The 15,663-nt window shown below is 35.6% G+C and overlaps 1 protein-coding gene across 1 annotated transcript; it reads right to left on the bottom strand.

Annotated features, from left to right (window-relative positions):
- Nucleotides 1–1,263: 1,263 nt before the first annotated feature.
- LOC308514483 (killer cell lectin-like receptor 2) lies at nt 1,264–15,578 on the bottom strand (the record flags this gene model as incomplete). Its single annotated transcript, XM_081084652.1, has 7 exons — nt 1,264–1,729; nt 4,965–5,131; nt 7,896–7,999; nt 10,196–10,338; nt 12,290–12,511; nt 13,710–13,799; nt 15,464–15,578. 6 exons carry the CDS (start codon nt 15,576–15,578, stop codon nt 4,993–4,995), a joined length of 813 nt encoding a protein of 270 aa, XP_080940778.1. The 3' UTR covers nt 1,264–1,729; nt 4,965–4,992.
- Nucleotides 15,579–15,663: the final 85 nt, after the last annotated feature.

Below are 15,663 nucleotides of genomic sequence, written 5' to 3'. Positions count from 1 at the left end.
TGACCACTTCATGCTTCACCTACTATGAGGCACTGTCTGCTATACCAAGAAAGAGGCTCTCTCCCTCCCCGCTTTCCCCCCAAGGACAGATGCTGCAGGGGAGCAAAACTACCTCAAAATAGGTCTCTTTCTCGGGCTGATTATTTTTGAGAAACAGAAAACTCAGGAAGTATTTCATTCGCCTCCCCTTCACTGACTAAAATAATAGATAGAGGGCCTGTTCCAGGAAGAGAGCTATTATTAGAATAACTTCGAAGAACATAGGCTGGATGTGGAGGGCTTGGGGAGCGGGGCAGAGGGGGAGGAGAGGGTGGTGGGTATAGTTTGACAAGACCACGTCGTCCCTGTGTCCCATTGTCTGTGCATGACAGACATTCGTTTACCAAACATTTGTTTTTCCAGGAAGTACAAGATGGTACATTTTCAGGCTGGCCACAGCTTCATAAAAAATAACAACATGTGTTTTTTTAGCTATAAATTGTTTTCCTCCACTTTGAAGTCCCATAGACCCCCTACGCCCTTCAACTTCGCTCAGAATAGCTATCAGCTTTGATCGCCTGACTTCATATTCTGATGGATCCCCCTTTCATATATAATTAAATGTGGTTTTTGGCCTGTTAATCTGTCTCATCTCAATTTAGTCTTAGAATCTAGAAGGGTAGAAGAATGATTTCTTCCAATATAATACAAAACCCAAGTAGTCATTGTATCCACTTCAAATATCAGGCCTCCAAGTGATATATAGTCCCACCCATTAGCTTTAGATTTGGACCCTCCTAGTTTTGAAATCTACAAAGAATTTTTTTTTTAACTACTGGAAGTAATAAGTTAAGATAATTTACAGAAAAACAGCTTTATCTCTATAAACAACAACAAATAATTTGAAAAAATGTTAAATGTCATTTACAACAGCATCAAAAATATAAATTTTTAAAAATACACATAAGATCTATATTCTGAAATGCACTACATTGTTGAGAGACATTAAAGACCTAACTAAATGGAAAAATAAATCATGTTCATGAATTTTAATACTCAACATTGTTAGGACATCAATTCTCCTAAATTAATCTACAGATTCAATGCAATCCCAATCAAGCATTTTTAAAGAAATTTTGAGAAAATCAAAGATTCCAGAATAGTCAATATACTTTTTTTTTTGGCAAATCATCACTTGTTTTATTTTTTTAAATCATTGTTATGTGACTAAAAGTAGTAGGTATTATTCTTTTCAAGTACCCAAAGGAAGCTTCACCATTTTTTAATTGAATTTATTGGAGTGACATTGGTAAATAAAATTATACAGGTTTCAGGTGTACAATTCTATAACATCAGCTGTGTATTGCATTGTGTCTCCACTACCCAAAGTCAAATCTCCTTCCACAATCATACAGTCAAACCCCTCTACCCTTCACTACCCTCCCCACCATCCTTTCCCCTCTGGTAACCACTGTTCTGTTGCCATGTCTGAGTTTTTGTTTTTTGTTTCTTGTTTGTTCATTTGTTGCTTTTAGTTTTATATCCCACGTATGAGAAAGTATATGGTTCTTGACTTTCTGACATTTCGTTTAGCATGATATTCTCCAGATCCATCTATGTTGTCACAAATGGTAATATTTCATCTTTTCTTCTGGCTGAGTAGTATTTCATTGTATATAGGTACCACATACTCTTTATCCAGTCATCTATAGAGAGGCATGATACTTCTTTTGTTTCATTGTCTTGGTCACTGTGAATAATGATGCAATGAAAATAGGAGTGCATATATCCTTGCAAATAAAGGTTTTCAGATTTTTCAGATAGACACCCATAAGATGAGTTGCTGGTTCATATGGTAACTCTAATTTTGGGGGGACATCCATACTGCTTTCCCCAATGGCTGTACCAGTTTACATTTCCACCAGCAGTGAGTGAGGACTCCTTTTTGTCCACAACCTCTCCAACACTGTTAATACTTATCTTGTTAATAATATCCATTCTAACAAGTGTGAAGTAGAATCTCATTGTAGTTTTGATTTGCATTTTCTTAATAGTTAGTGAAGGTAAGCATCTTATCATATACTAGAGGCCTGGTGCACAAATTCATGCACCAGTGGAATCCCTTGGCCTGGCCTGCAGGATCGGACCAAAACCAGCTCTCTGACATCCCCTGAGGGGTCCTGGATTGCTGGTGCAGGCCAGGCCAAGGGATCCCACTGGTGCATGATCAGGGCCTCGGAGGGACGCACGAGGTTGGCCAGCCAGGGAGGACTACAGGAGGGCTCCAGGGCATGTCCGGCCCATCTCGCTCAGTCACTATTGACCAGACCCCAGCAGCAAGCTAACCTACCTGTCAGAGCATCTGACTCCTGGTGGTAAGTGCACATCATAGCAAGCAGTTGAGGGGCCTTAGCATATCATTAGCATATTATGCTTTGATTGGTTGAAAGGCCAACTGGATGACTGGAGACTTAGTATATTAGGCTTTTATTCTATAGGATTTTTCACTGTTTGAATGTCTATTGGGAGAAATGTCTGTTCAGGACCTCTGCCCATTTTTTAATTGGGTTGTTTATTTTTTTGTTATTGCCAATATACTTTTGAAAAAGAACAAATGTAGAGGATTAGCACATCTGATTCCAAGGCATGGTGTAAAGCTACAGTATTGAGACAGTATGGTATTACTATAAGAATAGACATATAGATCACTGAGACAGAATAGAGAACTCAGAAGTAGACCCAATTAATTTTCTACAAAGGCACCAAAGTGATTCAATAGAGGAAATGAAAGTCTTTCAACAGTAGTACAAAATCAACTGGATTTCAATATGGAATAACAGTGAAACCTGACCCTTTTCTCACACAAAAAAATTAATTTGAAATGTGTACAATCTAAGTGTACAAGTTAAAACTATAAAACTTCTGGATGCTAACATAAGACAAAAATCACTGTGATTTTGATATAGGCAAAGATTTCTTAGGACAATAAAAGAAAAAATGATTTGTTAGGCTTCATCAAAAAATTTAAAACTTCACCTCTTGAAAGGCACTATTAAGAAAATGAAAAGGCAACAGGAAGACTGTATTGTAATGCATATTTGTATTTGTAACACAAATACAAATACTTGTATACTTTTGAGAAAGTATTTGTAATACATATATTTAACAAAGAATTTGTATCCAAATTCTATAAAGAACTCCCATAATTCTACAATAAGAAGACAGGAAAACAATTTTAAAAAGAAATGTGGCAAAATATTAAATAGATACTTCACATTCAAAGATATATAAATGGCAATAAACAAATAAAAAATGCTTAATGTCATTATTCTTCAGGGAAATACAAATGAAAACCCCAATGAGATACCACTACACACCCGTTGTTATGGGTGAAATTTAAAAGCCTGACAATAACAAGCTTTGGAGATTACATGGAGACAAATGAACTCTCATTTGTTGCTACTACAAAGGTAAAATGATGCAACCACATTGGAAAACTATCTAGAATCTAGATGTTTATTATAAAATTAAACATGCACTTGCCATAGGACTCAGCAACCAACTCCTGGGTGTTTAACAAAAAGAAATGAAAATGCATGTCCACACAGTTATTTGCACATTAATGTTCATGGCAGGTTTATTAATAATAGTCAAAAATTGGAAACACATCAAATGCTCATAGGTGAATGGACAAATTGTGGTTTATCTGTACAATGGAATACTACACAGTAACAAAAAGAATAACCTACTGATAGGAGAAAAACTAATTTCAAAAAGATGCTGAGATAATTCAGACAAAACGAGTACATGAAGTGTGAAATTCTAAAATAGGCAAACTAATTTATAGTGACAGAAAGCATATCACTGCTTGCCTGGCTCCGGGAGGGTGGAAAGGGGCAAAAAAGAACTTTTGGAGATGGTGAAAATGTTATATATCTTGATTTGACGGCATTTAAGAGGTGTATACATTTGTCAAAAACCCACTGACCTTGTGACTTAAATGGATGCATTTTATTGCCTGCAAAGTCTAACTCAATAAGCTTGATTATTTTTTTAATGTGAAGGTCAAGAAAGTCCATGGAAGCAGGAAGAACTGTCCCAGATTACAGGAGACTAAGGAGACATCAGGACAAAATACATTTTGCATGACTCTGAATATGAAAGAACACACCTATAATAACATTGTTGAAACAGCTGACAAAATTTAAATATGGACTGTAGACAAAAGCATAGTACTATATCAATGCTAAATTTCCTGATTTTGATAATTGTGCTGTGGTTATACAAGACTAAGTTCCTGTTTTTCTAAAGTATTTAGACAAAGAGACATAATGTTCCTAATTTATTATCAAATGGATCAGCAAGGGGAGAGGGGGGAGAGAGAGAGAGAGAGAGGAGAGAGAGAGAGAGAGAGAGAGAGAGAGAGAGAGAGAGAGAGAGAGAGAGAGAACTTGTAATAAAGTGCAGATAGTAAAATATAAACAAATGGTAACTATGGGTAAAGGTTAGATGAGAGTTTCTTATATTGTTTTAACTACTCAGTAAGTTTGAAATTATAGGAAAATATATTTTTAAAGATGAGAGGTAAGCATCTAGATGGGGGGGAAGATAACTATTTTTTTAATTCTTAATTGTGTTATCTCTCAAAATCAGAGGTTATTGCAATGACTTATCCTACAAATAAGGCAAAGACCCAGGTATTTATGAGTTTTCTAACTGTTTCTGTGTGTGGTTCCAGGAAAGAGAAACAGAAAATTTCACAGGTCCATTAAAGAGAGGGGTAACTACTCTCCAAAAGCAAAACCTTCCCCCCTTATCCAAGAAGACCATCTGATCTCTCAAATCATTGTTCAAGAGGGCATTTTCTTCTCTCCAGCTCATCTGTTTCTGCAGTGGACTAAGCCCTGCAGTCAAAAACATTACTTTGTTAAGTAATCACAGATTGTTACAGGAAACACACTAAAAATGGCCACATTCCATTTTACCTTTTCCTCTTAGTATATTCATTAGTAGTTAGTGAATGTCATTAACAACATCATTCTTCTCACAGATACAATTGTAGGTTTTAGAACAATCAATATTTGCTATTCTCGTTGAGGCTAAAAATGCACATTCTCTTCTCCAGAAGGTCCTATTCATTATTGAAACAGTACTGTAAAACAGAAAACATGTGTAGTCAACTGTTTACTTCTGAAGCTTACAACAACACAAATCATAATTTTTAAGTCAGTTGCCTACAGACCAGGATTACACAAATGTTAATCATAACATCATCACTAGAACATTGTCTTTGGCTCTTAATCCATCAAATAGAATCTCACTCAGCCTCTTGATTACACCCACAGTCTCCCCTTTTATTCCACTCTGGAAAGTATTGGTCAGAAGGCAAAACTAGCTTGCAATACTGCTATGGAATTATAATGTAGCAAACATGTTTTATTACATTGATTTTTTTTTCAGTAAAAGTGAGAGATTAAAAAGAGAAGAATTTCTATAATACAGATAACCAGATCTCATGTGTATATACTCTATGGAGAAAAAAGTAGAATTGGATTATAGTCAGAAATAAGGTTTAATCAATCTTTTTATTTGCTTTGTTTCTTTTTCTTCCCAGTTCCATAGCTAATCATTAGCTAAAACATGACAATCCATTGAAAAATGTCTAAAAGCAGGACTTCTACTTAAGAAACGTGGTGGATTAGGTGCCAGAAATCTTTCTATTAAAAAAAGAGATGCTGGTTACAAAAATGATTTAAACTTTCTTGAATAAATGTATGAACTGGCAGGCAAGAAGCAAATTCACACGCAGGCTGAGTTATTAAGTAAAGGATGGGAACCCAGAAGAGTGAGTATGCTGAATAAGGAATTCCACCCACCATCCTAAATAGAAGACAAGCTGCATAGGGCTGAGACGCCAAAGGGATATATCTTCATTATAAATAGCCTAGAATTGTCTTCAACCTTAGCTTTAAGCAGAAGACCAGAAGAACAAGCCCACCTAAGAATCCAAAATCATAAGCCATCCCTCATGTAATTTGCTTTTGCAGTATAATTTAAAAATATTCAAATCTGCTGCAGGAAGAAAGGGAAAGAAACAAATAAGATAAATGACACTAAACAGCTTGTGAGGCCTGGGCAGAACACATAAGATATGTTAAATGTGGATAAGTACGTTAGTAACCAGGAGACATGTTGAGATACAGATACAGTAAGTAGAGCTTATGTGTGCTGAGCATAGAAAAGGAAAAAAGAATCATCTAAATACTAAATATCATACACAAAATAATGATGCACATAATACTCAAAATTCATGAGGTCTTAAGCTCACCATCCATTGGTGACACGTATTCTATTCAAAAAAACAAAATCCATGGCTGCTCATCAGATGAACTGGAAAGCTGCAGCTGTGGCCAGGCTTAACCTACTCCTGCATCGCCCCAATACAGAAAAGGAGTGCGCCGGCCGCCAGAACCTTCTGCTCATTACTCAAACCTCAAGTCGGGCTCTAGAAACCACACCATCACAAAAGGGTTTTGCAGCAGGTTGAGTCAGGCCATGTGAAGACTGTACAACCCAGGATTCAAGTGATCCCTTCATTTACTTGCACTTTATCCTAAGTGTGACAACCTACCCAACCCCACCCGAGTGTGACAAGCTATCCCATTTCTTCCCCTTTGCAGAGCGTGATCGGTTTAATTAACCATGCAATTTGAGCATCTTACTATGGCCCATGAGCCTTCTGCTCTGTGACCTCTGAGATAGTTTGACTGGAGTGGGCACTCACAGGCCTTAGTTACATCAAGGTAATTTCCTGCATAACATCTTGTGTAGGTTTGCAGCCCAGAACTACATGACTTGCAGGGCCCAACTTTAAAATTAGAAGTGGCCCAGATTTATAAAGCCCTGAGGTATCCAACAAAAGCAGATTATTTCTTGAGGAAGTCACTATCTTCTCAGTTATCAAATAATTTCCACAACTCAAAAAGAAAAAAAAAAACTCTCACTAAGCACTACAAAGAAAATGGCATTATGAATGGCAAGCAGCAGAAACAATAGATTAGTCCCACAAAACTTCAAATATTAGAATGATCACATATCAAGTATAAAATAAGATGTTTACTATCATTAAAGAAATAAACAACAGCTTGAAAATATGAGTAACTAGCAAGAAGATTGGAAAACATGAAACAGTTATAAGCATAACCAATGGACACAGACAGTAGGGTTGTGGGCCTGTGCGGGGGTGGGTGTGGGTAGGGAGAGGTCAATGGGGGGAAAAGGAGACATGTGTAATATTTTCAACAATAAAGAATTTAATTTTAAAAAAGAAAACATAAAACAGAATTTCTATAAATAAGTATATAATAGTTATGATTTTTAAAAAATCATTGAACAGTTTGATAGCAGATTATATCTTAATGTAAACCCAAGAGTATACAAAATACTGCACTTCTAAATAGGACTATGGGGAAGGTGTCTGTGTGTGTATACTAGCTTAAATGTATATTTTATAAATAATATATAAGCATAGATATGTAAACTAAAAAAAAGAGTTTCAAATGAATTTTGGGGACACTCAAAATATTCATTTGCAGTTATGAGAGGGATCACTATGGCTAAATCAGGATGATCCAATCATTTTATGTCACTTTATGATTTTTAAAATTCTGAGTACCTCATAACACATTCTTCTGAGCATGTGTTTAGCATCATAATTTTATTAATAACTCTACATGTTACTTCTCTTTTTTAACTATACTTCTTAAAACACTTTCTAAATCATTCTGCTTATTCTTATCAATAACCTCTACTTGAAAATGAGTTAAGCTGTGTGAAATGAGAGAAGATACATTTTAGAAACAATACTTCCAACCCCAAAACCGATGTTATAGCTTGGATGCATTTCAGAGACTTACATTCCAGGTGTGCCCTTGTCAATCCATTCCCATTTACGTTCCTCTTCATTAAATGACAATCCAATCCAGTAGTTATTTTTATAAGTCTGGGATTGAAGGAAGGCCTGTAAAGGAATCACAACATGTGTGACTAAATTTCTATCAGTTAGATGAATGGAGACGACAGGAAAAGCAGCCAATTGAGTTGGTGACCAGTCCTCTGCTGCTCCCCACATCATCCTATATACCTCCTTTTTAGAAAGGTCTTTCTACCCTCAATCCTTGTATTTTCATTTTCCAACATAATTTTCTCCTAGTACATTATTTGTATCAAAAATGGCTGCAAGAGCCCTGGCCAGTTTGGCTCAGTGGATAGAGCATCGGCGTGGGAACTGAAGGATCCCGGGTTCAATTCTTGTCAAGGGCACATGCCCAGGTTGCAGGCTCAATCCCCAGTGGAGGGGTGTGCAGGAGACAGCCAATCAATGATTCTCTCTCATCATTGATGTTTCTATCTCTCTCTCTCCCTCTCTCTTCCTCTCTGAAATCAATAAAAATATATTTTTTTTTAAATGGTTGCAAGTGTCATAGATTATTTAAAACATAGGAAAAATTAAAATCTAAATATCTAACAATAGGAGGCATAAAATAATTTGATACTTTATGAACTGATTCAAAAGCATGCTCCATAAAAATATTTAAGGATATAGAAAAATAATTATGCATATTTTAAGTGAAAGAAGAAATCTTCAAAACAAATATATTAAAATAAGAGCATGTGGGGAGGTGTACATTACAGCCTTCAGCCTCATAAGAGGAAACCTTGCTATAGTTTAGTAGTTGGAAGGGGTAGAGGAATATGGGGGAGAATTTAGAACTATTTACTAGTCCAAAAATGTAAAATCAAAGTGACATAATACATAATGTCTAATTAAATGACTAAATGTGTTTTGTAAATATAGGTTTAAATTTAACTGTTTTACTGCATCAAATACAGAAAATATTTCATGACAAGATAAAATCTTCTGCATTATGATTTAAAACATCTGTTGGATTTGCATATAAATTGTGTGAACCAGGAAGTCACGGTTTGATTCCTGGTCACAACAAATGTCTGGGTTGCCATTTCAATCCCCAGGGCGGGGTATGCCAGAGGCAGCTAATCAATGATTTTCTTTCATCATTAATGTTTCTAATTCTCGCTCCTTCTCCCTTCCTCTCTGAAATCAATAAAAAAAAACTTTTTTAAGAATATTGACATAGTAAATGTTGCCTGCAGATGCAGTGAAAATCACCATGAGGCTAAAACTGTAAAATTGTTATCACTTTTATGTTTCTCATCATCATTTCCATTTCGACAGGTGGGGAAACTGAAACTAAGAGAGGGTAAGCCATTTACCAAGGTCACCAAACCAGTAAGTGCCAGCGCTGGAATTGCCCACAGGCAGCCTGGCTCCTGGATTCCTTGTAGTAACTACTCGACCATGTCACTCCAGGATTTCAGTTGTCACCTTAATGGGAGAAATAACTGCTGGTTCCAGGCTGTGCGATTATGTACTTCATCAAAAGTGAGGCATATTTCTCTGAGTGTTTTTCTTAAAGAAAGATGATTGCAGCTGTGACTGGTTTGGCTCAGTGGATAGAGCGTCGGTCTGCGGACTGAAGGGTCCCAGGTTTGATTCCAGTCAAGGACATGTACCTTGGTTGTGGGCACATGCCCGGTGGGGGGTGTGCAGGAGGCAGCTGATCGATGTTTCTCTCTCATCGTTGTTTCTAACTCTCTGTCCCTCTCCCTTCCTCTCTGTAAAAATCAATAAAATATATTTGAAACAAAGAAGGAAGAAAGAAAGAAAGAAAGAAAGAAAGAAAGAAAGAAAGAAAGAAAGAAAGAAAGAAAGGAGGGAGGGAGGGAGGGAGGGAGGGAGGGAGGGAGGGAGGAGAGAGAGAGAGAGAGAGAGAGAAAGGAAGGAAGGAAGGAAGGAAGGAAGGAAGGAAGGAAGGAAGGAAGGAAGGAAGGAAGGAAGATGATTGCAAAGACTCAAAATGCATCCTCAAAGGCGTTTCCACTCTGGACATAATAATGATCATGATAGATAATATGCATTGCATGCTTAGTAAATAACAAGATCGTGTTCCTGTTAGTAGGCATAGTCTCCTGAGAGCCTCTTAACTGTATTATTTTTGCTCACTCAACAGACACAACACAAAGAATAGCTGAAGGTTCCTTTTTCTGGGCCCCTCCCCCTGTCCTCCATTTCTTGGGTGTGAGAGTGGGAGACAAAGTCCAAGAGAATAAAAGTGAATATAATCATCCATGATACCAATTCAACTTCATCATCTATCTTCAAAAGAGATAATCCTTTATTTTGGCAAGTCTCTTTACATTCCTTCCAGTTTTTATTTTCAGTGGTAAAAAGGTAACAGTTTACCCCACAACAGGACCAGAGTTCTTCACTGAGTTTGCCTACAACATATAAGGTAAAACATTAAACTTCTTGTTATCTGGCATTCTGTTAAGCACAGCAATATATTTATCAGCCTGCTATAACTAAATAAAATCTTAATAGCTACCAATAATGATAACATGAGGTTCATCAAAATTCTGGAATGCCAAGACATCAGCACTCCCATGTTCAATGTAGCATGATTCACAATAGCCAAGATATGGAGCCATCCCAAATGTCCATCAACAGATGAATGGATTTAAAAATGTGGTCTATACCTACTTGAAGTACAATTCAGCCTTAAATAGAAGGAAATCCTGCCATATGCAGCAACATGGATGAACCTTAAGGATATTATGCTAAGTAAAATAAGCCAGACACAGGACAAAAACTACATGAATGCAATTACATGAGGTATTTTAAACAGTCAAACTCAGAGAAACAGAATATAGCATGGCGGTTACCAGGGGCAAGTAGGAGGGAAAGATGGGTAGTTGCTCAATGGGTATAAAGCTTTAGTTATGCAAGATGAATAAATTCTAGACATCTGCTATACAACATAGTGCCTATAGTTGACAATATTGCATTGTGCACTTAAAAACTGTGTAAGAAGCCCTAGCCACTATGGCTCAGTGGGTAGAGTGTTGGCCTGAGGATAAAGGGTCCCAGGTTCGGTCCGGTCAAGGGCACATACCTTACTTGCAGGCTCCTCCCCACACTGGGCCCTGGTCAGGGCACATGCAGGAGGCAACCCATTGATGTGTTTCTCTCACACTGATGTTTTTCTCTGTCTTTCCCTCTCTCTACCACTCACCCTAAAAATCAATGGAAAAATATCCTCAGGTGAGGATTAAAAAAATAAAATAAAAACTTGGTAAAAGGAGAGATCGTATGTACCACAAAAATAAAAAAGGGACATGAGGAAACTTTGGGAGATATTACCCTAATTGTGGATCATTTTACAAGTGTATGTATATATCCAACGTCATCAAATTGTATACATTAAATATATAAAGTTTTAAAAATATTATTAATACCTCAATAAGCTGCTTAAAGAATAATAAAATTCAAATAAATTTCTAGAATGTCTTCTAAATAAACATTATTTGGAATTTTTTTCTTTATCTCCTATGTGTTTTACAATATACCAAGTTTTAAAAATATTATTGATGCTTTAATAATGGATACAATAATTTCCACTGATTACCATGCCTACGTGAGATTAAATATGCAAAAGCTCTTTGTAAACTCTAAATCCTAAACAAATATGTATTCATTGCTGATAAACAGGTCAATTCACTCCATCTTTATGCATGATAACAGAATTTATTGTATAAAATTAATATTTTTATCTCTTGTAATTTTTTATAGGTATTACCACACAGAGTTGCACAAACATCAACACTATGACAAATCTTGCAGGTGTATTGTAGGGAATGCATATTAATCACAACCAACCAAAAATCTGAAGTCAAGGCAGAATGGAAAAACAAGACAGACACACACACACACACACACACACACACACACACACACACTTACAATTATCTTTACAACAGCATCCAAATAAAAGGCTTTATGCCCATTGCAGCCTAAGTCTATTTTTATTGATAGCATCCACTTCAACAACAAACTAGAAGTGCCTAATTTGCCCACAGGTCCAAAATGATCTGAATTTTCAGGGGAGCTAACATATTATTTCACCTCTGGAAGCAGTAGAAATGCAAGAACTGCCATTAACTTTTGGGGAATACAGGGGCCGGCTAATCTAAACATGGCTCCTGGGGTCTCAATCCCATATGCAAAATAAGCAATCTCAAATACCCATATTATTTCTAAGAGGCATAAATTAAATTTCCCCAGTAGACCTAGCTAGCTAGCATATATCATAAGCCTGTAATTAACTTTGAAGATTCTGAAGGAGAAATAATGTAAAATCATGCAATCTCTCACTGAAGAGTTCCTTCATACCTGTATTTTGCAAAGATTTTGAAGAGATTTTCTTTTTTCTATGACACGTCTTCTCTTCTATTAATGGTGAGACTGGTTTATTTTTGAGAATGTCAGACTCTAGAGTCATATTTGCCAAAAGTTGCTTTGTTAAGTAGTTATCATTTTGAATAATGTGGTACTTTTGTTTGAGGTTTTGTAGAATTTCATCTTGTTGATGTTTTTCTCGATTATACTGAAAAACTAAAATTAATAGAATAGGTAAAATGCAAAAATGTACTCATAATGCTTAAATGCTGAAAGTAAAGAGAAAAAATCTCACTTCGACAATCAACCGATTTCATTACTTTAATTAGCAATTTGACATTTAGAAAGTAACACCTCAGTAAGTTGATGATAGAAATGAAAACATCAAACATCTTACTGTTAGCAATTTAAGTCTAGAATAAATAAAATAAGAGATCTGAATAAAATTATGATAGCAACACCTTACCATTCAGTTTAGTTTCATTTTGATAGTTAGCACATTATTTAAAAATAGGTACCAAAGTAAAAATCAGTTAGCCAACTTTTAGCAACACATCTTCTGAGTATGAAAATCTGCACTAAGACACATGAAGAAATAGCATCATTATTATTAAATAGGATAAACACAGGAAAAAGGAGGAAGATCCCAATATGTCACTTTATCTGAGTGCAATATATTACTGATTTTCTCTAAGATATCAAGGAATTCAAATAAAAAATGAAAGTTGATGAACTCAACATTCTAACATCTATGTACAGAATCACTCTAAATTTTTACTAAATCATTTCTTCATTGTATTCTTTTTTTAGCTTTATTTTTATTGTTTACACTATTATAAATATCCCCTCTCCTCCCCCCCACCTATTTGCCCACCTCTACCCAGCAACCACCCCCCTTCCCTCTGGCTATCGCCACACTGTTGTCTGTGTCTGTGGGTTATGCATGTATGTTCTTTGGCTAATCTTTTCACCTTCTTTCATCCACCACCTAAATCCTCCCTCCCCTCTGACAGCTGTTAGTCTGTTCCATGTATCCATGCCTCTGTTTCTATTTTGTTCATCAGTTTAGTTTGTTCATTACAGTCCACATATAAATGAGATCATAGAAAAATAAAAGAAAGTCATAATTTATTTCAAACAGTTGTTTCTTAATGTTTAACTCAGAATGCAGAATATTACTAAGTCCTATATCAAAAGGAATATTGCCTGTATGGTAACGAATGAGGCTGCAGAGTCATGGAAATGGGTAAGTGAAGTGAAAATAATACTGTGCTGTGTCTAGGAAAAAATCACCAAGAAAAGGCCATCTGAAACATTCCCTTATGATATCCAGGGAACAACTGATTGTTAATAACTGCAACATTGGTGATTAGTGCTATTACTCAGACTCAAAGGATGTATTTCAGTTACTTACGCATTGTTCCCAACACTATGATTGTCATGATTAGAAGTAAACAGAGGATCCCAAGAGCCACTGCAATGAGACGTGAGGGTCCTGAAAACTCTTTAAATAAAGAAGAAAAAGTAATCATCAGGATAGAAGGATATATTTAACAGAATTTCATATATATATATATATATATATATATATATATATATTGCATGTGTGATAAAATATAATTTAACCTACATGTAATTTAAGATAAGTCATAATCCACTTGTATGGTCCAGGATATACCATACATTTAAGACCATTAAATAAAAATTTTTAAAATTTAAAAAAAAATCACAAGGAGTAGAGCTTGGCCCACTACTAACCTTTACTGGGACACCATTTGCAACAAAGGGATAAATGTTTTCTACAAATGTTATAAAATGATATCATACAAATTGATCTAAATCTGGAATCTAGTAGTCACAGTTTTAAAATTTCAGATTTCTGACTGGCATACACCCATGGTAGAAATCCTACACACAAAACAGTTCTATAGGATTTCAAAGGTACAGGTGACAGTAGACACAGCATGCATTTATGAGAAACCACACTAGTGTGTGTACTCCTTGCCCTGATCACAACTTATCATGAAGAAGAAAGGAAAGCAGTCAATATTCTTTTTTTAAATATATATATATATATATATATATATATATATATATATATATATATATTATTTTAGAGAGCAGAAGGGAGAGGGAGAGATAGAAACATGGATAAGAAAGAAACATCAATTGGCAAGCCCCCTAATGGGGATAGAGCCCACACCCCAGGCATGTGCCCAGACGGGGTATTGAACCATGACCTTCTAGCTCATGGGCCAATGCTAACCACTGAGTCACACCGGCTGGGCACAGTCAATATTGGTGAGAAATTGGTAGCCAATAGTGGATATTCTGAAGCTGCAAATGTGATTGGGATCCATTCTTAAAGATATTTCTAGAAATCAACTTTCCTCTCTTTCTCATCAACTTTATTTTCCACTAGACAATGCTATTTTTAGCCTCCTACATTTGTGTCCTCAATATCTGTAAGCTGTATCTCTTATCATCACTATATTAAAATAGTTAAAGTTATTCTCAATTTAAAGTTTAATTGTGACAATATTTGATAGAGAGAGAATAGAAAAATTAGTATGCACCTTTTGATTTTAACATATTTACAGCTTTATTGCCATCAAGGTTTGGTAAATATTTAAAGCACCTAAAATATCTTTTGTCTGAATAAAATCCTATTTTTCATCTCTTAAATGTTTCTTAGACTTTTATTTGTCTAGGAAATGCAATGTTTTCTTGAGATACTAGTCTATTATTTACCTTTTTTTTTTTATCCTCACTGAGGATATTTTTTTATTTTTTTTATTTGAGAGAGAGGAGAGAAAAACATTGATTGGTTGTCTCCTGTACACAGTCCACTGTAAATAGAGCCCAAAACCTTTTGGTATACAGGACAACACTCCAACTGAGGCACTGAGCCAGGGGTTAAAGGCCTCAAAAATTACTTGACCAAATTTGAATGAAAATATTTTATTAGCTCCTCAAATTTAAAGAATTCACTAATTTTTCCACTCTCACAAATGTAAGAAAAAGAAAAAAAGACTGTTCTACTACTACAAAACTTATGGTTTTGTATTACCATCTAGGAACCTAAAGTACAGATAAAAACATTTTTTCAAGCTTCAAGCATTTGACAAGCTATAAGAGCAGGTAAATCCAGATGCTTAAAACATATACCTTTGCCATCAATTTTCCCAGGCCTCTGAGCACCACCAGGCCTTAATGTATTTTGTGGCTCTGAAGGATTCTGAAGAAATGCAGGGGTTGAATAAATTATTTCCTGATCGCTCATCTCTAGAGTACAAAGAGAAAAATGTTTTGCATTAAAACCTTGAATCAGGATGATTTCTGTCTAAAGAAAGTGTAAAATGTTAGTC

Source organism: Myotis nattereri (genome assembly GCF_964212035.1).
Source record: "Myotis nattereri genome assembly, chromosome: 2".
Lineage (NCBI taxonomy): Eukaryota > Metazoa > Chordata > Mammalia > Chiroptera > Vespertilionidae > Myotis > Myotis nattereri.
This window is presented reverse-complemented; position numbering and strand designations above follow the sequence as displayed.